Source organism: Enhydra lutris, unplaced genomic scaffold, assembly GCF_002288905.1.
Source record: "Enhydra lutris kenyoni isolate GAN:26980312 unplaced genomic scaffold, ASM228890v2 scaffoldscaffold12, whole genome shotgun sequence".
Taxonomy (NCBI): domain Eukaryota; kingdom Metazoa; phylum Chordata; class Mammalia; order Carnivora; family Mustelidae; genus Enhydra; species Enhydra lutris.
In genome coordinates, this window is record NW_019154096.1 from 14,470,829 (window position 1) to 14,488,318 (window position 17,490).

The window sequence follows — 17,490 nt, forward strand, 5'->3', positions numbered from 1 at the left end:
ACGTGAATTTGTAAACCAGGTTGCCTCCCAAACACACACAAACATAAGAAGTATGATTCTAAGAAGTTTAACACTGACCTAAAGTTTTTTACAAAACCCAGATCAGAACTGAGCTAACTCCAACACCATCACCCATTCTAGGTTCTCACTTTGGGATAAAGCCTGAGAAACTAGATCTTTCACAAGTCCCAACCCCCTTCCCCAGTTCACAGTGATAATCAGTTGATTTTGAGAACCACTGCTTCCGATGATAACTAATTTATTGCAAAATGTACTGCTGGCCAGGCTTCATTTCACGTATCAGCGTAGCCAGGACAACATAGGAAATGACCATGGAAAAACAGATGAAAGGGACATGCAGATACAGAAGGGAAGGCCAAGGCCACTCTGATCTTGGAAGAATTTGGGTAGAAAAAGAAACTGCATTGGTCCAGAGCTGCCCAGACAATGCCAGGCCTGGGAAAACCTGAGAAGAGAATAAAATCTATCCTTGAGTCTCTCCCAATTCCCTTCGACTCTAATAGGACCCCCAATTGGCCAGACTGACCCCTAACAGGCTAGACTACCTGACAACATAATTTATGTTAAAGCATTAATGACAACTTGAATCTGCCTCCCAGCGGCACAGATTTTTTAATTTCCATTTTAATAATGGTCACCACCAGAAGCCTTAATCCCAAAGAAATCATCTCTAAGTATAAATTCAGACACTAAGGAAATAAGTGAATGTGGGTAGCAGGAAATAGGAGGGGATGGGGAAAGGAAGGAGAGGAAGTTTTTAGGCAAGTGCTTCCTCCGTGTACATTAAGACCACACCCAAATATTTACTGAGCACCTGCTACATCTGTGTGTCGGGACAGAGAGAGCAGTCCTGTTGGCTTTGGGGTAATGCCCAAAGAACCAAGGAAAATACTTCATGTAACGGAGGAGAGGAGAAAATGTATTATTAGACCATGACAGGTTTTCAATGACCCTACTCTGTGTTGTGTTACACCTGCGAAGCTTTTGGTAGGTTTTAAATATGCTCCTTGGATTTTTAGATTAGCCAGATGGCATTCCAGTTGTCACTCAGGGTCTTTTAAAATAAATAACTGTCACTTCTCTGAAAACAACAACAGGATCTTATGCAATCAGAGCTCCTTGAGGAGTGTCCAAAGAAAGGTACCAGCCTTTCCCCACAATTAAGTGCAAAACCTTTTCAAAAAAATTGTCCATGTGAAATTTGGGACTGAGTGTCTCCATTTTGAAGCTTCTATGCCCAGGGCTGACTCTGGGGATTCATCCACACAGGGTTCCCAAGAATCAGGCATGGAAAGCACTGGGTGTTCATAAGCCCAGCCCAGGGAGGGGAGCAGCACCTGTGCACCTGAATCAGGAAGTCACAGCCTATCTTTGGCCTGCACATTTTGGCACACATCCCTCCCCCTCTCTCAGGCTTTTGGAAAAGCCACAGTTGCAGCAATCTCATTAACAGATGTGGGTCTCTATGAGTATTTCACATGTCATATATTTTATATGACATCTTCTAAAAGTCAAGCCCGGGTTGTTTTTTTTAAGTAACTCCACTTAAGTGAGCCCAAAGCTTGGCACTAAGAGGACAGCTTATCCAAACACAAAAACAAAAGGATGTGGGAAACAAGAGGGCCTGGGAAGCCCTGCAAAATCTCACCCCTCCATCACCGAGTCACTGTGACAGTGGTAAGACGTGACACTCTCCTATCCATTCCCACATTTACTTGCTTTTGGGGAACCTTTAGCAAACGCTTCCTAAGTTACTGGGCTTTCTGTATCAAACTTGCAACATTTTTTAAACATAGTTCAGTATACAACCTTATATATCCCTTTTTCCTGAAAAGCTGCTGAGTGAGTTCTACGAAGAGGTCCCAGAAGTAAACATCACGAGTTAGTCTAAAGAAAGACTGCTAAATGAAGTGTAGGTATTTAATATATATGTAAATTTTACATAAATTACATATAATATTAGTAAAATATACTACCTATTAATTTTTAACATATATGTATCATATCGTATCAGGAAAACATATTAAGGAAGGGATAACAAGAATTAAAACCATGAAGTATAAACTGTCTAATAAAAAAAATACTATGACTGCTGGCCTTGAGTAAAATATTATACTCCTTCATCCCATGTTCAAATGATATTAGTTGCCCCAATCAGCAGCTTTAACCAGAGGACAAGAAGATGCCAGATCTTTGAGGTCAGAAGACAAAACTGACAAAGGGCACCCAAGAAAAGTTCACTGTGTCTTAAAATCTGTAGACAAGAGAGGGTGAGAATAAGTTTAGCCTGTTTATCACATGCTGGAATTCGACTCAAGTCATTTCACATCTATCTCCTATTTATTGTAAATGTATACAGCCTGCTCCGTGAAAACTGACACCAATGTTGGCAAAATACAACAAAGCTTCCTTTCTGACATGTCAAACAGATTTTGTTAAAAAAAAAAAAAAAAATCTGAGCTCCAAGAACACAAATCGTAGAGCACTGAGCTCCTGCAAGCAATTAGCTTGTTATAATATCTCTCCCACAGCTGCTAAAAGGCTATTTCAACCTGTAAAGATTTCTGGGCCCCATCAGTCAGCACCTCTCACGGTCTTCACAGCCCCAGATTAAGGGAGACAATGCATCTAATACGAAGAGCGGCTGGGGACGGTGGAGGATACCTTCACGATAGTTGCTTCCAGAGAAAGGCATGCAAGTGTTATTTTAACGGCAAGAATCACTTACTCTGTTACAGCGGTGCTGCTGAAGGAATTATCCTGAAGGCTGAAACAGAAACAAGAAAACATCAGCCAAGTCCGGCCGGGGAGCCGTCTCCCTGATTGCTCTCCCGGAGTTAGAGCATACACACAAACATGGCATTGCAAGGCAAGTCTCAGGGCTCGCCCGGCACGCTCGCTCTACCTTGGGCTGCTGTCTGCACATGCTCGTAACGACACCCCCAGCTGGGGCCCAGCCGCACGGGCGAACCACAAAGCCCGGCAGCCGCGAGGCTGCGGGGACAGAGCTGGGCGGGGCGGGGCGCGGCTGCAGGGCGGGCCCCGGGCTCCCGGGCTCCCGGGTTCCCCGCAAGGAGCGCCTGGGGAGTCACGGCGACCCCGACCTCGCCAGCCCCGCGCGGCGTTTAATCCAGGCTTCTCGGTGCCAGCCACCCCCGGGCTGGCAATGGGAAAGCCCAACCGTTCCTGCCTAGGTGCTGAAATCCCTGGGAGACTTGCTTTCTTCCAGACGTCTCCTGCCAATTTTACACAGCTACCCCCTCTAGGGATAGGAGGCTGGCAGAAATTCATCCGTCGGGAGGGAACCAGAACCGGGAGGAGGACATAGCTGCTGTTATTGCTGTGTGTGTGTGTGTTTGTGTGTGAGTCTGTGTGTGTCCTGCTTTTCATTGCCCTGGAAAAAGAAGAACCTTTGAAGGAGGGCTCACTGCATCACACCCGCGCTCACACCCGCGCTGTTTGCACTGTCATTTCAGTCTCCGAGAGGAAGCGCCCAGCCTCGGACGACAGGGCTGTGAATGAGCCCACGCGGGGCGAGTGGAGGATTTATTGCTGGCAGGACTGGGCACTGGGGGGCGGTGTGAGGGGGTGGGGTTTGCTACGCCCAGAGTAGCCCGCCTAGGCTGCATTCCCAAGCACGCTCACAAAGGGTGAGAGATGGAATCCACAAAAGCCATCCTCTTTAAAGAAAGGCAGCCCTGTTGGGGAAAGGGAAGGCTGTCCGGCCCCCACTTGCTTCATTCCCCTGGGGATATTTGTCCTGCCCTCTTTCCATTGTTCCTGTCTCCTGCCAGCTTGACCTTGATATGGAATGAACAGTCATCTGTGAAAGACGCTGATTTTAATTCCTGAATTAAGTACATTCCCCAGGCCCCTGTTTAAATCCGACACTCTCAAAAGCAACTGAGATGGTGTGTTTTAGTCCAAACCGTATCAGGGGATGAGTTAATTTACAATAACAAAACAAAACAAAACAAAACAAAAAAACCCCAAAATTTTACTTTCGGATAATTAGAAAAATTACCCAAAACTTGATAATAAGGGAGGAAATCATGACCTTTCAGGGTCACACTGAGGCACTGTTTTACAGATCCACCCAAGGACTGCTTAATTCTCTAGGAAAATACACTTGGATTTGACGTTGCTATTCATTATTGGTTAGACCTCAGACACTGGAGTTAGGTGTTAAGTTGTACATTTTGTCCAATTTGTCTGAAGGAAAATATAACTTCAATGTTTATGGTATTATTGCATTGTGCAAATTTAAGCAATTTTGTATCTAACCTAACAATCTTATATGAACATTTTTCTAAATGCCTGGAAATATTCAGATGCTCTTGGTTCCCAAAGCACCACATTCTTATAGGTTCCCTCATTAATAAATTAATAGATTTTTGATGTGTGCCTATAGTTGTATGAAAGTCATGTTTTTAACTTTAAAAGTTACACTTTGAAAAATCAAAATTCAGTTTTCAAAGAAAAATAGATTTCATTAAGGTCCTTGGCAATTTTATTTTCCTCACTCCAAATATTTGAAAAAGTAACTGAATAAAAACCTAATATGGTCTTAGGCCTGAACTCTATGGACTATAATAAGTTTAGAAATATTCATCCCATACAGTATATATATGTTCCTAAACCACCGACTGCCTCATATGAGCAAGATTCAGGAGTGTTAGACACAGCCTTTTCACTATGTAAATGTATTCATTATTTAGCTGTCACAAACAGAGATCTATTCTATTTTACAGAGACCAGTAAAGGTAAGTGTATTCTCAGCACTCTTGGCTCTGCTCTAAAGATTTGAAGGTTGCCAATGTTCAGAAAACCCTTTTACTCATTGTCTAAGGTGCTAATTTCTCATGTTCTAATTCAGAGAAAGATCATACTTTTCTCATTTAAGTATTCCCAGTGATCCCTTTGAAATGAGAAAATGTTATGCCTTCGAATTTGAAACAGGACTTGGACACTGTGAAATCATGTGGGTCCCTCACAAATAACATAACAACTCTGAGGTGAGTTCAAAAAGAGAAGCAGAAAAGCTAATATTGGCATCCTGGAAGAAAATGAGTTCTAGAGCAGTGTTTCCCAAGGTGTCCTCAGTGAAATTCCAGTTTCCCAGATGGTCCAAGAAAAGAAAAAAGAGAGTTACAGGGTCAAAATTAAGATTTTGAAACTTAAACATCTACTTCTTGAACAACATGGGTTTGAACTGTGTGGGTCCACTTATGTACAGATTTTTTTTTTTATAAATATAGTACAGTAAATGTGTTTTCTCTTCCTTATGATTTTCTTTTTTTTTTTTAAGATTTTATTTATTTATTTGACAGAGAGAGATCACAAGTAGACGGAGAGGCAGGCAGAGAGAGAGAGAGAGAGAGGGAAGCAGTCTCCCTGCCGAGCAGAGAGCCTGATGCGGGACTCGATCCTAGGACCCTGAGATCATGACCTGAGCCGAAGGCAGCGGCTTAACCCACCGAGCCACCCAGGCGCCCTCCTTATGATTTTCTTAATAACATTCCTTTTTCTAGCTTACTTTGTTGTAAGATGCATATAATACACATAACATACAAAATCCATGTTAATTGACTATGTTATCAGGAAAGCTTCCAGTAAACAATAGGCTATTATAAAGATTCGGGGAGAAAAAAAGTTATACGTAGGTTTTCAACTGTGTGGAGGTCTGTGCTCCTGACCCTCACGTTGTTCAAGGGCCAACTATATATTATAAATTCATAATGCACATTAGGCAGCAAAAAAAGTGTTTCTCTTTTTTTCATAACTTTTTAGCCTTTTTTTTGTTTTTATTTAAATTCCAATAATTTACATAGTGTTATATTAGTTTCAGGTGTACAATATACTGATTCAACCCTTCCATACGACACCTGGTTCTCATCATGGACAAGTGCATTCCTTAATCCCCATCACCTATTTCACCCACTCCCCCAGCCTATACCCTCTGGTAACCATCAGATTGTCTTCCGTAGTTGAGAGTCTGATTCTTGGTTTCTCTCTCTCTCTCTCTCTCTCTCTCTCTCTCTTTCCCCCTTTGTTCATTTGTTTTGTTTCTTAAATTCCACATATGAGCAAAATTGTATGGTATTTAACTTTCTCTGACTGACTTATTTCTCTTAGCATAATCCTCCCTAGTTCCATCCACATCTTTGCAAGTAACAAGATTTCACTCTTTGTTATGGCTGAGTAAACGCCATTGTATATGTATATACCATATCTTTATCCATTCTTCAGTCGATGGACTCTTGGGCTCTTCCCGAATTTGGCTATTGTAGATAATTCTGCTATAAACATAAGGGTGTATGTATTCCTGTGAATTAGTATTTTTGTATCCTTTGGATTGATACCTAGTAGTGCAACTACTGCATCATAAGGTAGTACTATTTTTTTAAAGATATTTATTTATTTGACAGAGAGAGACACAGTGAAAGAGGGAACACAAGCAGGGGGAGTGGGAAAGGGAGAAGCAGTCTTCCCGCCCAGCAGAGAGCTGGATGCGGTGCTCCATCCCAGAACCCCTGGATCATGACCAGAGCTGAAGGGAGATGCTTAACGATTGAGCCACCAAGGTGCTCCAAGGTAGTACTATTTTTAAATTTTGAGGAAACTCCATACTGTTTCTCTAAGTAGCTGTACCAGCTTGCAAAAAAGCTATTTCATCTTTTTAACCAATATTTCTCAAACTCATTGAAGACCCAACAGTTTTTTTTGTTAAATATATTATCCATTAACATCACATTGAGCTAGGAATTTTGAGAAAAGATTTCCTAAGTATATCAGGGAAAGGCCACAAAACAGATTAACTGGTATAATTATTCATTGGACAGATAAATGAATGAACCAATGATACTACATACTTGCCACTATCCATAGCTATGAACAAGATGGACAACACCCCTGTCATTAAAATCATTTCAGAGTAAATATGTATATATGTATGTGTACATGTATATAACATACAATGTATATATTATATGCATGACCTTATTTTTTAAATGGAACAAGGGGAAATGAAGAAGCAGGATTTGAACATGGCTAATTTTTACAAGTTAGAAGTTTCAATGTTTTACTTTTTCTATCAGTGCTCTTAAAACCCGTATCAGAATTTCAGATTTAATAACAATAGTCTTTTTATTATAATTGAAAAAAAATAATTCCAGTGTACTGGCTTGCTATATACAAAATATAAAGCAATAACATAGTGGTCAAGAAGGAAATTTCTAGAGTCGCCAGTGTTTAAGATCCACCACCTAGTAGTAGTTGGAACTCAGACAACCACTCCATGCCTCAGTTTCCTCATGGACTATAATAAGTGAATGAAGACAGTGAAGAAAATAATAACCTGTCTCATGGGTTCTAATGGAGATTAAATGGTATGACTGAAAACAACAAAAAGGTCTAGTAGATGCTCTTTTCATCATCATTTTCATTTTTATTACAATAACTAAGAATATATAAACTTGAATGTTGGAACAGGATGAACAAACTGCTGTGCTTGGTAGTAGGTTTACAAATGGTATTTTCTTTCTATTTTCCATAATGCCACAGTGTTTAATACGTTTTTTAAAAAGAACAATAAAAATGAAAACTTTACTAAATGTAGATGGGCTGCTCTTAAAATGAAAAGAGCTCCATCCAGAATGGCTTTGTGCTCACTTTACAACCCTTTGATTTAAAATACTCGCACATCCCTGGAGAAACATTCAATTCTGAGAAATCACTTTCTGCTAGACACTGTGGCAGGGAGCCAGCATCTTTACAATGCCAGGAAGTCAACGGAGTTGCCTGCTCTACTGGCCTGGACACTGTGACTTGTAGTTTCCTGTCAAGACCCTTGGGAATCACCAAGCTTCCCTGTGGAAAGAGAGGACTCTCGTCTGAAAAGATAATTTTCCAGAAAGAATACTCTCCTGACTCCTTGTCCCCTAATCCTTTCTCTTACCACCCCCCAACATCTCGGCCTGTGATTAGAGGGCCCTCATTATCCAACTGACTAACATCTGAGTTCCTGAAGATTCAAAGATACCGGACAAAGCAAAGCCATGATAGCAAAAATACCAACTGATGGCCAACTGGTTGTGATGCTGTCTCCATTCAAATATCTCTCCCTAATTAATGTTCGCATATAGCAAGTCCACTGTTATCTAACAATCTTCTGATTCATCTGACAATAGAACACAGACACAGGGGAAACTGATTCTAAGTGAAATTTCAGGATCTCAAGAAGTCCCTGGAAATGATGTCAGGGAATGGCTTGAATTGCATTCAAAACTAGTGGCAAGTGAATTTTTGTCAGTAACAACCAAAGAATATAAAATTGACAAAATGGTGACGTTACCAGTAAATATCTGTGTAATGAAATGAATGAGTGAATATTTAACTTCATTTTTTTTTAAAGATAACTCTCTATTTGCCCCCTTACTTTTTCTATTTACTTTGAAATCCTAGTTTCTGTTTTAAGTGATTCATTGTAAGTGAACCATGTCCAAGACAAGTTATCTTCAGGTAATGAGGCTTTCCTGTATTAGACATTCCTTCCTTTGCCATACAGGGATAACAAAGAGATTTCATGCCACTATGCAGGGTTGATGGTACTGGCTGCCCAGAACTTTGTTTATTTCTGAGGTATAGTCCCAGTCCAGCCTGAAAGAGCAATGGGATTATTGTTTGCTACAGAAAAGAATGGGAGCATTATAGTGGAATTAATGACCTAAAGCACCCTATTCAAACATAAATCTGAGTGCGCCTGGGTAGCTCAGTTGGTTAAAACATAAACGTGGGGTCGGGGGTGGACACATTTCATCATTAAAACCTTGCCTTGAGTTAATTTTCAGATAACAAAATACATCCTTCTTATTGATGTGATTCTTAGGAGTCTCAGAAGTTATCTGGTCTAATTGTTTTTCAATACCTATAGTTGTGCTAGGACAATCCCAAACAGTACCTGAAACCCTCAGGGGCAAGAAATTCATACCTCACAAAGTCCTTTACTGGACTCCTCTAATTCTTGAAAAAAAAAAAAAATCCCACTTGAGTTCTCCCCTGTTTCTTATTACCTGTGACTGAATGACTTTAAAAATTAATCTGCTCTATCTTCTGATCCCCTGGTCAAATATTCCCCTTCCTTCAATAGATTCTCCTATGGCATGACTTAGAATCCGTTCAACATCTCTCTTGGTTGTGTAGCACTGGATAAACTATGATAATGTCCTCTGAAAATACAGTCCCTACGCTGGACATATGACTCCAGGTGAAGTTCAGTGAAGAGTGAAATTGAGTTTGTATCTCCTTCGTTTTACCATTACACTCTCTGCATGTGGCTCAAGATCATTGTGAGTGTTCTGGGGGAGTTGCACCATACCAGAGACTCAGATTGTTGGAGTCAACTCCTACTCCAGATCCACACCAGTGCCATCCAGAAGGAGAGCAATTGGTTTGTTGAACCAAGTTCCAGCTTTGCATATTCATATGAAATTCTATGTTGTTTTATCTGACATTTCATGATATTGAATCCAATCTTTCAAGTATTATAGAACATATATTTTAGCAAAAATTATGTTGGGTATCTCTCCCAGTTTAATGTAATCAGTATTCTGTGGATACAATCCTTCCAAAAACTTGGAGGATACAATAAACATATTTTTATTCAATGAATATTTTTTAAAAGATTTTATTTATTTACTTGACAGAGAGATAGAGAAAGAGCACAAGTAGGCAGAGTGGAAGGTGGAGGGAGATGTAGACCCCCCCCCAACACCAAGTGGGGAGCCCTACACAGGGCCGATCCCAGGACCCTGGGATCATGACCTGAGCCAAAGGCAGAAGCTTTAACAGACTGAGCCACACAGGCACCTCTCAATGCATAATTTTTAAAAATTATATAAATCAGGGAAGGTGTATTAAATAATTAATACATTAAACTTAGAATATTTAAAATTATTTTACTTTAGGGAAGATAGGTAGAAAAAAGAAGAATTGAGAAAAAAAGTCTTGGGCCAAATTTTGGGGTGCTGCTAGGGTGAAAGACAGAAAAGTGGGGGTCCCAGGGTTACCAGGTAATAGCTTAAAGGCACAAATCACCTCAAGGTCAGTGACATTTCTATCCTCTTCAGTACTATCTTCTTCCAGCAAAGTGGTATAGCTGAAGCTCTGGTCGAACACAGATAGCAATTTAATGAGTCATCCAGTTAGTTAAGAAGGACAACCTCACACTTGCTTGGGTCGCATAAGCAGAACATATCCAAGATATCTGGGGCTCACTCACCAGTGCCGCCTTTGTTCTAGGAAGCAGAAAAGGTATTTTCCCCTCCATTATTCCTTCTATACCCTCAAAGAGAAATTTCTAAGAGTTTCTCTCTCCTCCATGGTTCCATTAAATTACTTTTCTGTTTTAAGTCTTAATAACATCCTTTCTTTATACAAGGTCTCTGAGCTTTGGCCCATGTAAACATGCCTACATTTCAACTGGTAATCACCTTATATAAATACCTCTGCTCATAACATTATTTGACATCTTTTTAAAACTCCCACCTCATAGGCATTGTTTTGGTTATCTGTTACTTTCATGACTTAAAATGATCATTTTATTTTGCTCTTAATTTTGAGAGTCGGGAATTTTTGAGGAGTTCACCTGGGCCATTCATCTGTGATCTGTGTGGTGTCAGGCTGAAGCAGGTGGGGCTGGAGGAATGCTTTCCAAAATGGCTTCTTTGCTCACATAGCCAATAACTCAAGGCTCCTTGATTCCCTCTCCACATGGCATCTCATCCTTCAGAGCCTCACTGTGGGCCTTGAACTTCTCACAGCATAGTAGTCTGTGGGCAATCCATCTTCTTAAATGGCAGAAGCTGCTGATTCACTTAAAGTTTTGGCCTGGATGGCCAAGATGGCATAATATCACTTTTGCCATACTCTTGGTCAAAGGCAGATACAAGTCAGAGGAGATTCAAGGGCAGGATAATAGACAACCTCCTAATGGAGGAGTCTCAAAGAACAAAGAATTTGTAACCATCTTTAATCTACCCAGACAATAACAGTAGATAGTTATAATTTTCATCTCAACAAACCATTAATTTATACTTCTTAGACATAGAGAGAGAGAGATGGCTATTAAGAAGATAGGTGAGGGGCGCCTGGGTGGTTCAGTGGGTTAAAGCCTCTGCCTTCAGCTCAGGTCATGATCCCAGGGTCCTGGGATGGAGCCCCGCATCAGGCTCTCTGCTCAGCAGGGAGCCTGTTTCACTTCCTCTCTCTGCCTGCCTCTCTGCCTACCTGTTATCTCTGTCTGTCAAATAAATAAATAAAATCTTAAAAAAAAAAAAAAAGAAGATAGGTGAGATTTCTGGTATCTTCAAGGAGCAAAAAGTGTGGCTACTTAATTCAGCTAATTCAAGCAACAGTCCTTGACAGTGTTGTTTTGACACCCTGGCATGATGTGACTATGAGGTATGTTGTAGCTTGCAAGTCATATGTCAAATATTGACATTTGTGAATAATTCAATTTCTAAATAATAAACTAGACCTGATCCAAGTTTTTTCTGCAACATCACTCTCTTACATGCATTCCTAACTGCATTCTTCAGTGGAGATTAAGTGGGAGACTTGTTGCAGCTTTTCCACTAGTAACTGCTCATAACCCTGGCACACTGATGGGAAAATTCCATACCCCAGCTATCATCCATCTTGTATGGCTTGGAGGAGAAAAAAAAAAAAAGATTAAGAACTCCTAGTTTAAAGCATGTTGCTAGTGAAGGCACTATTTGCTAGCTAGATAAGAACTGGATAATATCCAAATATGAAACAATTGTGACCTTTATTTTGCTCAGTAGTAGTACCAAAAAAAAAATCTCATAGTCTTGTCTTCCCTTTTCTCTTTGACCTTGCCCTTCTCCTTTATTCTTTTCTCTCTCCTCCCCGCAGCTCTCTCTCCCTAATAGGCTCACAAATACGGGCTCATGAAACTTAGTAAAATGTATCAGCTACCAATTATACTGGAAATATAACTCAAAGTCAGACTTTGCCGAGGTTGGGCAGGAATACTGTTTACTGGTACTTAAAACAGCAGATGTATTTATAGATCCAAAAGCATAATGTCTCACTCCACAACTATTTCTAAATACTAAGTGCATATAAACATAAAATAAAATTTGCCCTTATCACTTCCTTGAGACAATGACTTAGCTCCATCTTCCATGGACGTTATGAACTCATCATATGTAGGTGGTTTACACACATCCAGAGAGAGCCACATTCCCTTGGGCCCTGAAGCAGTCAGGCCTGCTGCATTTCTATATTTGGTATCAATCCCCCAGAACAGGATTCAACGCAGATCACTGCTGGGCCTGTTGTCACTGGCTTTGATTTTGCAAAGAAACCAACTAACTTCTTAATGGTCCTCAAAAAATCAATACAATTCATGGGTAATATTGTGATTTTCAACCAAAATAGTAAACATACAGTCCTAGAAACAGTAGGACATGGATTATGCCACAAAACTGATCTGGTATAATCAATGTAATGAGCAAAAATAGAATATCCAGAATCAAGCTACAAAGATAGATAAATTTTAAAATGTATATCACCCATCAGAGATAGTTTTTGTAAACAAACGTTAAAAGCTTAAATACCTCGAGAGCAGCATAATATAGGAGAAAATACAAACAGGAAGTTCTGGGTCCTGGAAGCTGCCTCAGTTCTACCATTTACAGATTCACCCTGTATAGTAAATAGCTAAACTTTTCAGGACTTCAGTGTCCTAAATTATAAGGCAGATAGATTTAATGGGTTTTAGTGGTTTTCCCAGTTTTAAAATTCTGTGGTTATTGGGAAATGTAAAAATAGATTTGCATGACCCATTTTTATGAGGAAGGATGGAAGAAAGGAAGGGAAGGAGGAAGGAAGGAAAAGAGAGAAAGGATAGAAGGGAGGAAGGAGGAAGGGGAGGAAGGAAAGAAAAAAAAAGAGGGAGAAAGAAAAGATGTGTATATTTGAAGTTAAAATCCTACCTAGAGAATGACCACATCAACATAATAAATGACTGAATGAAAGTGGTTAAGGGCTGACCCAAGGTTAAGACTTTGAATATATGGTATTACAATACTACTGTGTGGGTAGATTGGCTTCTGAGGGCTAACCTGGCTATGACTCCACCATTCATGAAATTACTTCTACGGGAAAAAGCTGAAGGGACTGAGATGATGTCTCTGTCTCCCCCACCAACATCCCTGTTATAATCACTGAGGTCTAGAAGTAGACATGGAGGAAGGGAAGTGTTTGGAGGCTACCGAAGTCACAGAGAAGGCTCAGATGGAGAGAAATAAGGATTATAAGAGGTATCAAAGGAAGTGAGGAAAGAAATGATACAAAAAAAATGTGTAGATATTAAGAAGCAATGGGGTTATCTGATTTCCAGTCAGGCCCTGAAATTCTCTCAACTGCCTGGTTCCTAGGCCATTTCACATCCTAACGACTCTTTACCTATTTGTTATCTACCTTCTTCCTACCATCATGAGAAATGACACAGTGGAAGAAGATTCATTTCATACTCTCTGGAATGAACACTATCAATGATCAATGAAATGCTCCTAAGAACAGTATTACAATCTGGGATCTGTCTTTCACCATTCATGAGTGGGCAGGGATATTTTCTTGTGCTGTATATTATCAAGGACTGGGTTGGGAATTTCATGTGCACAATCCTCAAATTGAGGGAGACCTTGTCACAGCATCGTAGGGTACTGATTCCAGACTACATTTCCCAGTCTATTTACCACATTGTCTTGAGATCTCATCACTCACTCATCAGCTCCCTTCCTTGGCCTATAGCCCAGATACATTTTAATTCAAGAACTTTAGCTTGCTTTTTTTTTTTTTTGAACTTTTCCAATATATACAAAAGTAGCAAGACTAGTATAATAAACTCCATGACTATGACCAAGCTATACTAATTATCAGTATTCAGCCATTCTTTTGTCAGATTCTGTCTCCTCCAACATATCATTAAAACATTTAATTGGTAAGACAAGGCTGAGTTTATCCTTACCTGATAGGGAGAATACTACCTTTCCAGGGACCTAATATCTTCTTAAAGTAAGAATGGGAAAGTTGGGATATTTATGAGATTGTAGAGTCTGGTTTAACATAGATTATTCAATGGGGGGGGTATGAAAGGATTAAGGGTTACGATGTGATACTTTATGATCCATGGATACAGCACAGTGAAAATTTGACAGGAAGGGTACAGAGAGTCTTGGGGTATAAACAGTGGTTTTATGCTATTTATTGAAAAGTTAAGTAGTTTGATGTTCATTTAAATGAACTTATGTGAAGTTCCAGAAACAAACAATAAATATATTTGCAACTTTTATCTTCTTGGGCAAGAGTACACTGGAATAGTGAAATCAAATTGATGAGGCAGTGGAATAATAAAGTTATATCGGTAAATCAGCTGAATAGTAAAGTCATGTTAGTGTACACAATAAGTTCTGTGGGTGTATGTCTTCTGAGTTCCTGTGTCATCGAGCCCCCACTCACTTTTATTGTTTTTATTTGTCAAAGTACTTTAAATTATTGCTTATTGTTTAAGGTTGCCAAGTGGTATCCCATTCAGATACACAGTCTGTAATTAGGTAAAATCTTGAATAACAAAAACACTCATATATGTGCAATTAAAAAATTGTTTTAGTTTAATTGTTCTGTTCTTAGCTTTATCAAGATAGCCAAGGGAATAACTCTCAAGCTTGGAGTTCACTGTCACACTCATGGAATAAAAAAAAATATCAAGGATTATCCAGAATCTCAAAGAGCTCTAAATAGAAAGCATTGCCTTATGGGGCCAATAGCCACCTAACCCGTGATAACAAGAGCAGAGAACCCCAAGTACAAATTCAATGTGGGCTTTGTGGGGAGTGTACTGGATGAAGTCATCTCCTTTTTGGTAAATTAAGCCATTCTTCTAAAGGAAAAATATTGCCTAAAGGAAATGTATCATGGCTTTGGACATCTACTTCTTTGAGGTTCTGTAAAAATCTAACTGTATTTAGGCTACCAACATTAATTGAGCACATTTTAGTGCAGGGAAAGGAGGGGCTACACAGAAGGGAAAAGCCATCTCTGGGTTTTTGGGGAAAGCCTGATTTAGTGGAAAAATGATAATATTTGGAGCCAGATCTGGATAGGAATCTTGAAGAAATTGCTTAACATCTAATTTTTTAATGTTTCTAAGTCTTAAATTCTACTATAAACAATCTTGCAAGCTTTTAAGGATGGGAAGAAATAATGCCATATAGAGAATGGCATCTAGAATTCAATATTTTAATTGCAATTTCTGCCTTTGAGGAGACTGTTAAAGGCCAAGAAAAGGGATCTCAAGGCCAGCAGGTTGCACTGGGGTCTGATCTTCTAAGCCCTGTGATGTCATGCTTGGCTGTGTCCTATGCATTGGTGAACACTTCTGATTGGAATCCTGGTTTGAATAGAGCCACCCTTCAGGAGTCCGAATTTCCAGCTACTGTCTCAGTGACTCAGGCAAGAAGAGTCAGTATGCCCAGCTGTGTTTTAAAGGACTGTTAGTCAGGGGCGCCTGGGTGGCTCAGTGGGTTAAAGCCTCTGCCTTCGGCTCAGGTCATGATCCCAGGGTCCTGGGATCGAGCCCCGCATCGGGCTCTCTGCTCAGCAGGGAGCCTGCTTCCTCCTCTCTCTCTGCCTGCCTCTCTGCCTACTTGTGATCTCTGTCTGTCAAATAAATAAATAAAATCTTTAAAAAAAAAAAAAAGGACTGTTAGTCAACACTTGGTGACACATGGATCCTTCAGGACCTGGTGTTCAGCACTGACTGTGTGTGAACAACAGTTAAACTTTCACTCCTGCTTCCAACAGTCCTTCAGCCTCAGGGCAACACTCCTCCACATCTCTTGCTTTGCATTCTCAAAAAGAAAAGTGGCTGTGCCCAAAAGCCATAGTAGTTTGAGTATTTTTCCAAAGAAAATACTCCAGAGTATATGGAGGATTTGAATGACAGAAGAGCCTGAGTATGGGGAAAAGACAAATCGGTTACCTTGTCAATCCTTCAGGTCAGAGAGCTTGAACGCATTAGGCTCACACACCACAAAGCATCTCCCCTAGTGCTGAACACTCATTTTGTCTGTCTTCTTTCCTACATATAGTTCTAGAGACAATTGCAAATTAGTGAGGTATAAACAGCTGAGGAATATTTTCAATATGAAACATTCAAATAACTTAAATACAGATCAGGCTGAACCATATAAAGTTGGCATATAAAATTGCTCCTTCTTGGGTAGATTAACCTGCATGATTCAAATACACAGACACACATATATCTACAGACATACACAAGTGAAGCATGATAGCAATTCTATATATTACTGTGTGGATCTAAAATTTTTAAGACAGGGTGAAAATTAAGGAATAATGAAATTAAAGTATTTTGAAGTATTTTCTATGATCATTTTTTCCAAATGCAATCCTGTTATAATGTTTGAACATGGTATATAAACTTATGACTTTGATATATAATAAAGTTGGTGATTATTTCCAAATTGAAACATTGCTTTAAGCATTTTTAACAAATTTAATTACTATTGTTTTAGGGGAATGAAGTTTCTTTGAAATGAAATTAATAAAAACTATCTGAAAACCACAATAACTCACAAAGATGGCATTGCTGAGAATAGGCCACATATTATTTGCAAATTCTGATCATAACAACATAAGCGTTTGTTTTGGTCAAATAAAAGCAAGAAACATAAATTTTATGGTATAAATACAAAAAATAAGCTGTAAATGTTATAGATATTTATTTCACTACTCCTTTCAACATGACTAGCCCATTCAAAGAACAACCATATATGTGAAAAAATAATTGAATTCCATCACCTTTGCTGGTTTGCTAAATTTAATTCTATTAAAACTATAGCTTAAAAGATATTCCTGATTTGTTATTATGAAGATATATTTGCCACAGTAGGAGTATAGAATTGATTTTACTTAACAGTTTGTTAACTTGCTTTATTTTAAATATCCTTATTCTCACTCCAGTTCCCTCAGATATTAGGAATAGGCCTGTTTCCAACGATGTCTTTATTCATTAATAACAATTAGTCATTGGCACCTGTATGTGCCAAGCAGATTGAAGAGAATAAATATTTAAAGATGATTACACCATAGAAGAGGTTCCTGCAAAAGTCTTTTAACTCAAAGCCCAAGGAGCATGGCAGGTATCATAAGCTAGTGAAGCAGAGGGAAGAAATAACAGGGTATGGTAGTAACTGGGAGGAACTGGACAGAGTTCATGTTCTGTCTAAAGGACACACATTTGATCAGGCTGCAGCCATTGTTGCCACCAGCAGATATGGGTCAGGGGTGCTGGATGGCTTAGTCAGTTAATCGTCTGACTCAGTTATGGCTGAGGTCATGATCTCACTGTCCTGGGATGGA

The 17,490-nt window shown here is 39.5% G+C and overlaps 1 protein-coding gene across 4 annotated transcripts in view; it reads right to left on the reverse strand.

The window, feature by feature from the left end:
* LOC111144942 (family with sequence similarity 13 member C) overlaps positions 1-16,101 on the reverse strand; it is a 157,611-nt gene extending 141,510 nt beyond the window's left edge. For 2 of the 4 annotated variants that reach the window (XM_022499558.1, XM_022499556.1), the window contains exon 1: positions 2,750-2,811. In XM_022499558.1, the coding sequence (XP_022355266.1) occupies positions 2,750-2,811 (62 nt within the window). Of the gene's footprint in view, positions 1-2,749; positions 3,042-16,090 lie in introns of those variants that run through there. The other 2 variants (XM_022499560.1, XM_022499555.1) reach the window with 2 other exon arrangements.
* Between the last annotated feature and the right edge of the window lie 1,389 nt (positions 16,102-17,490).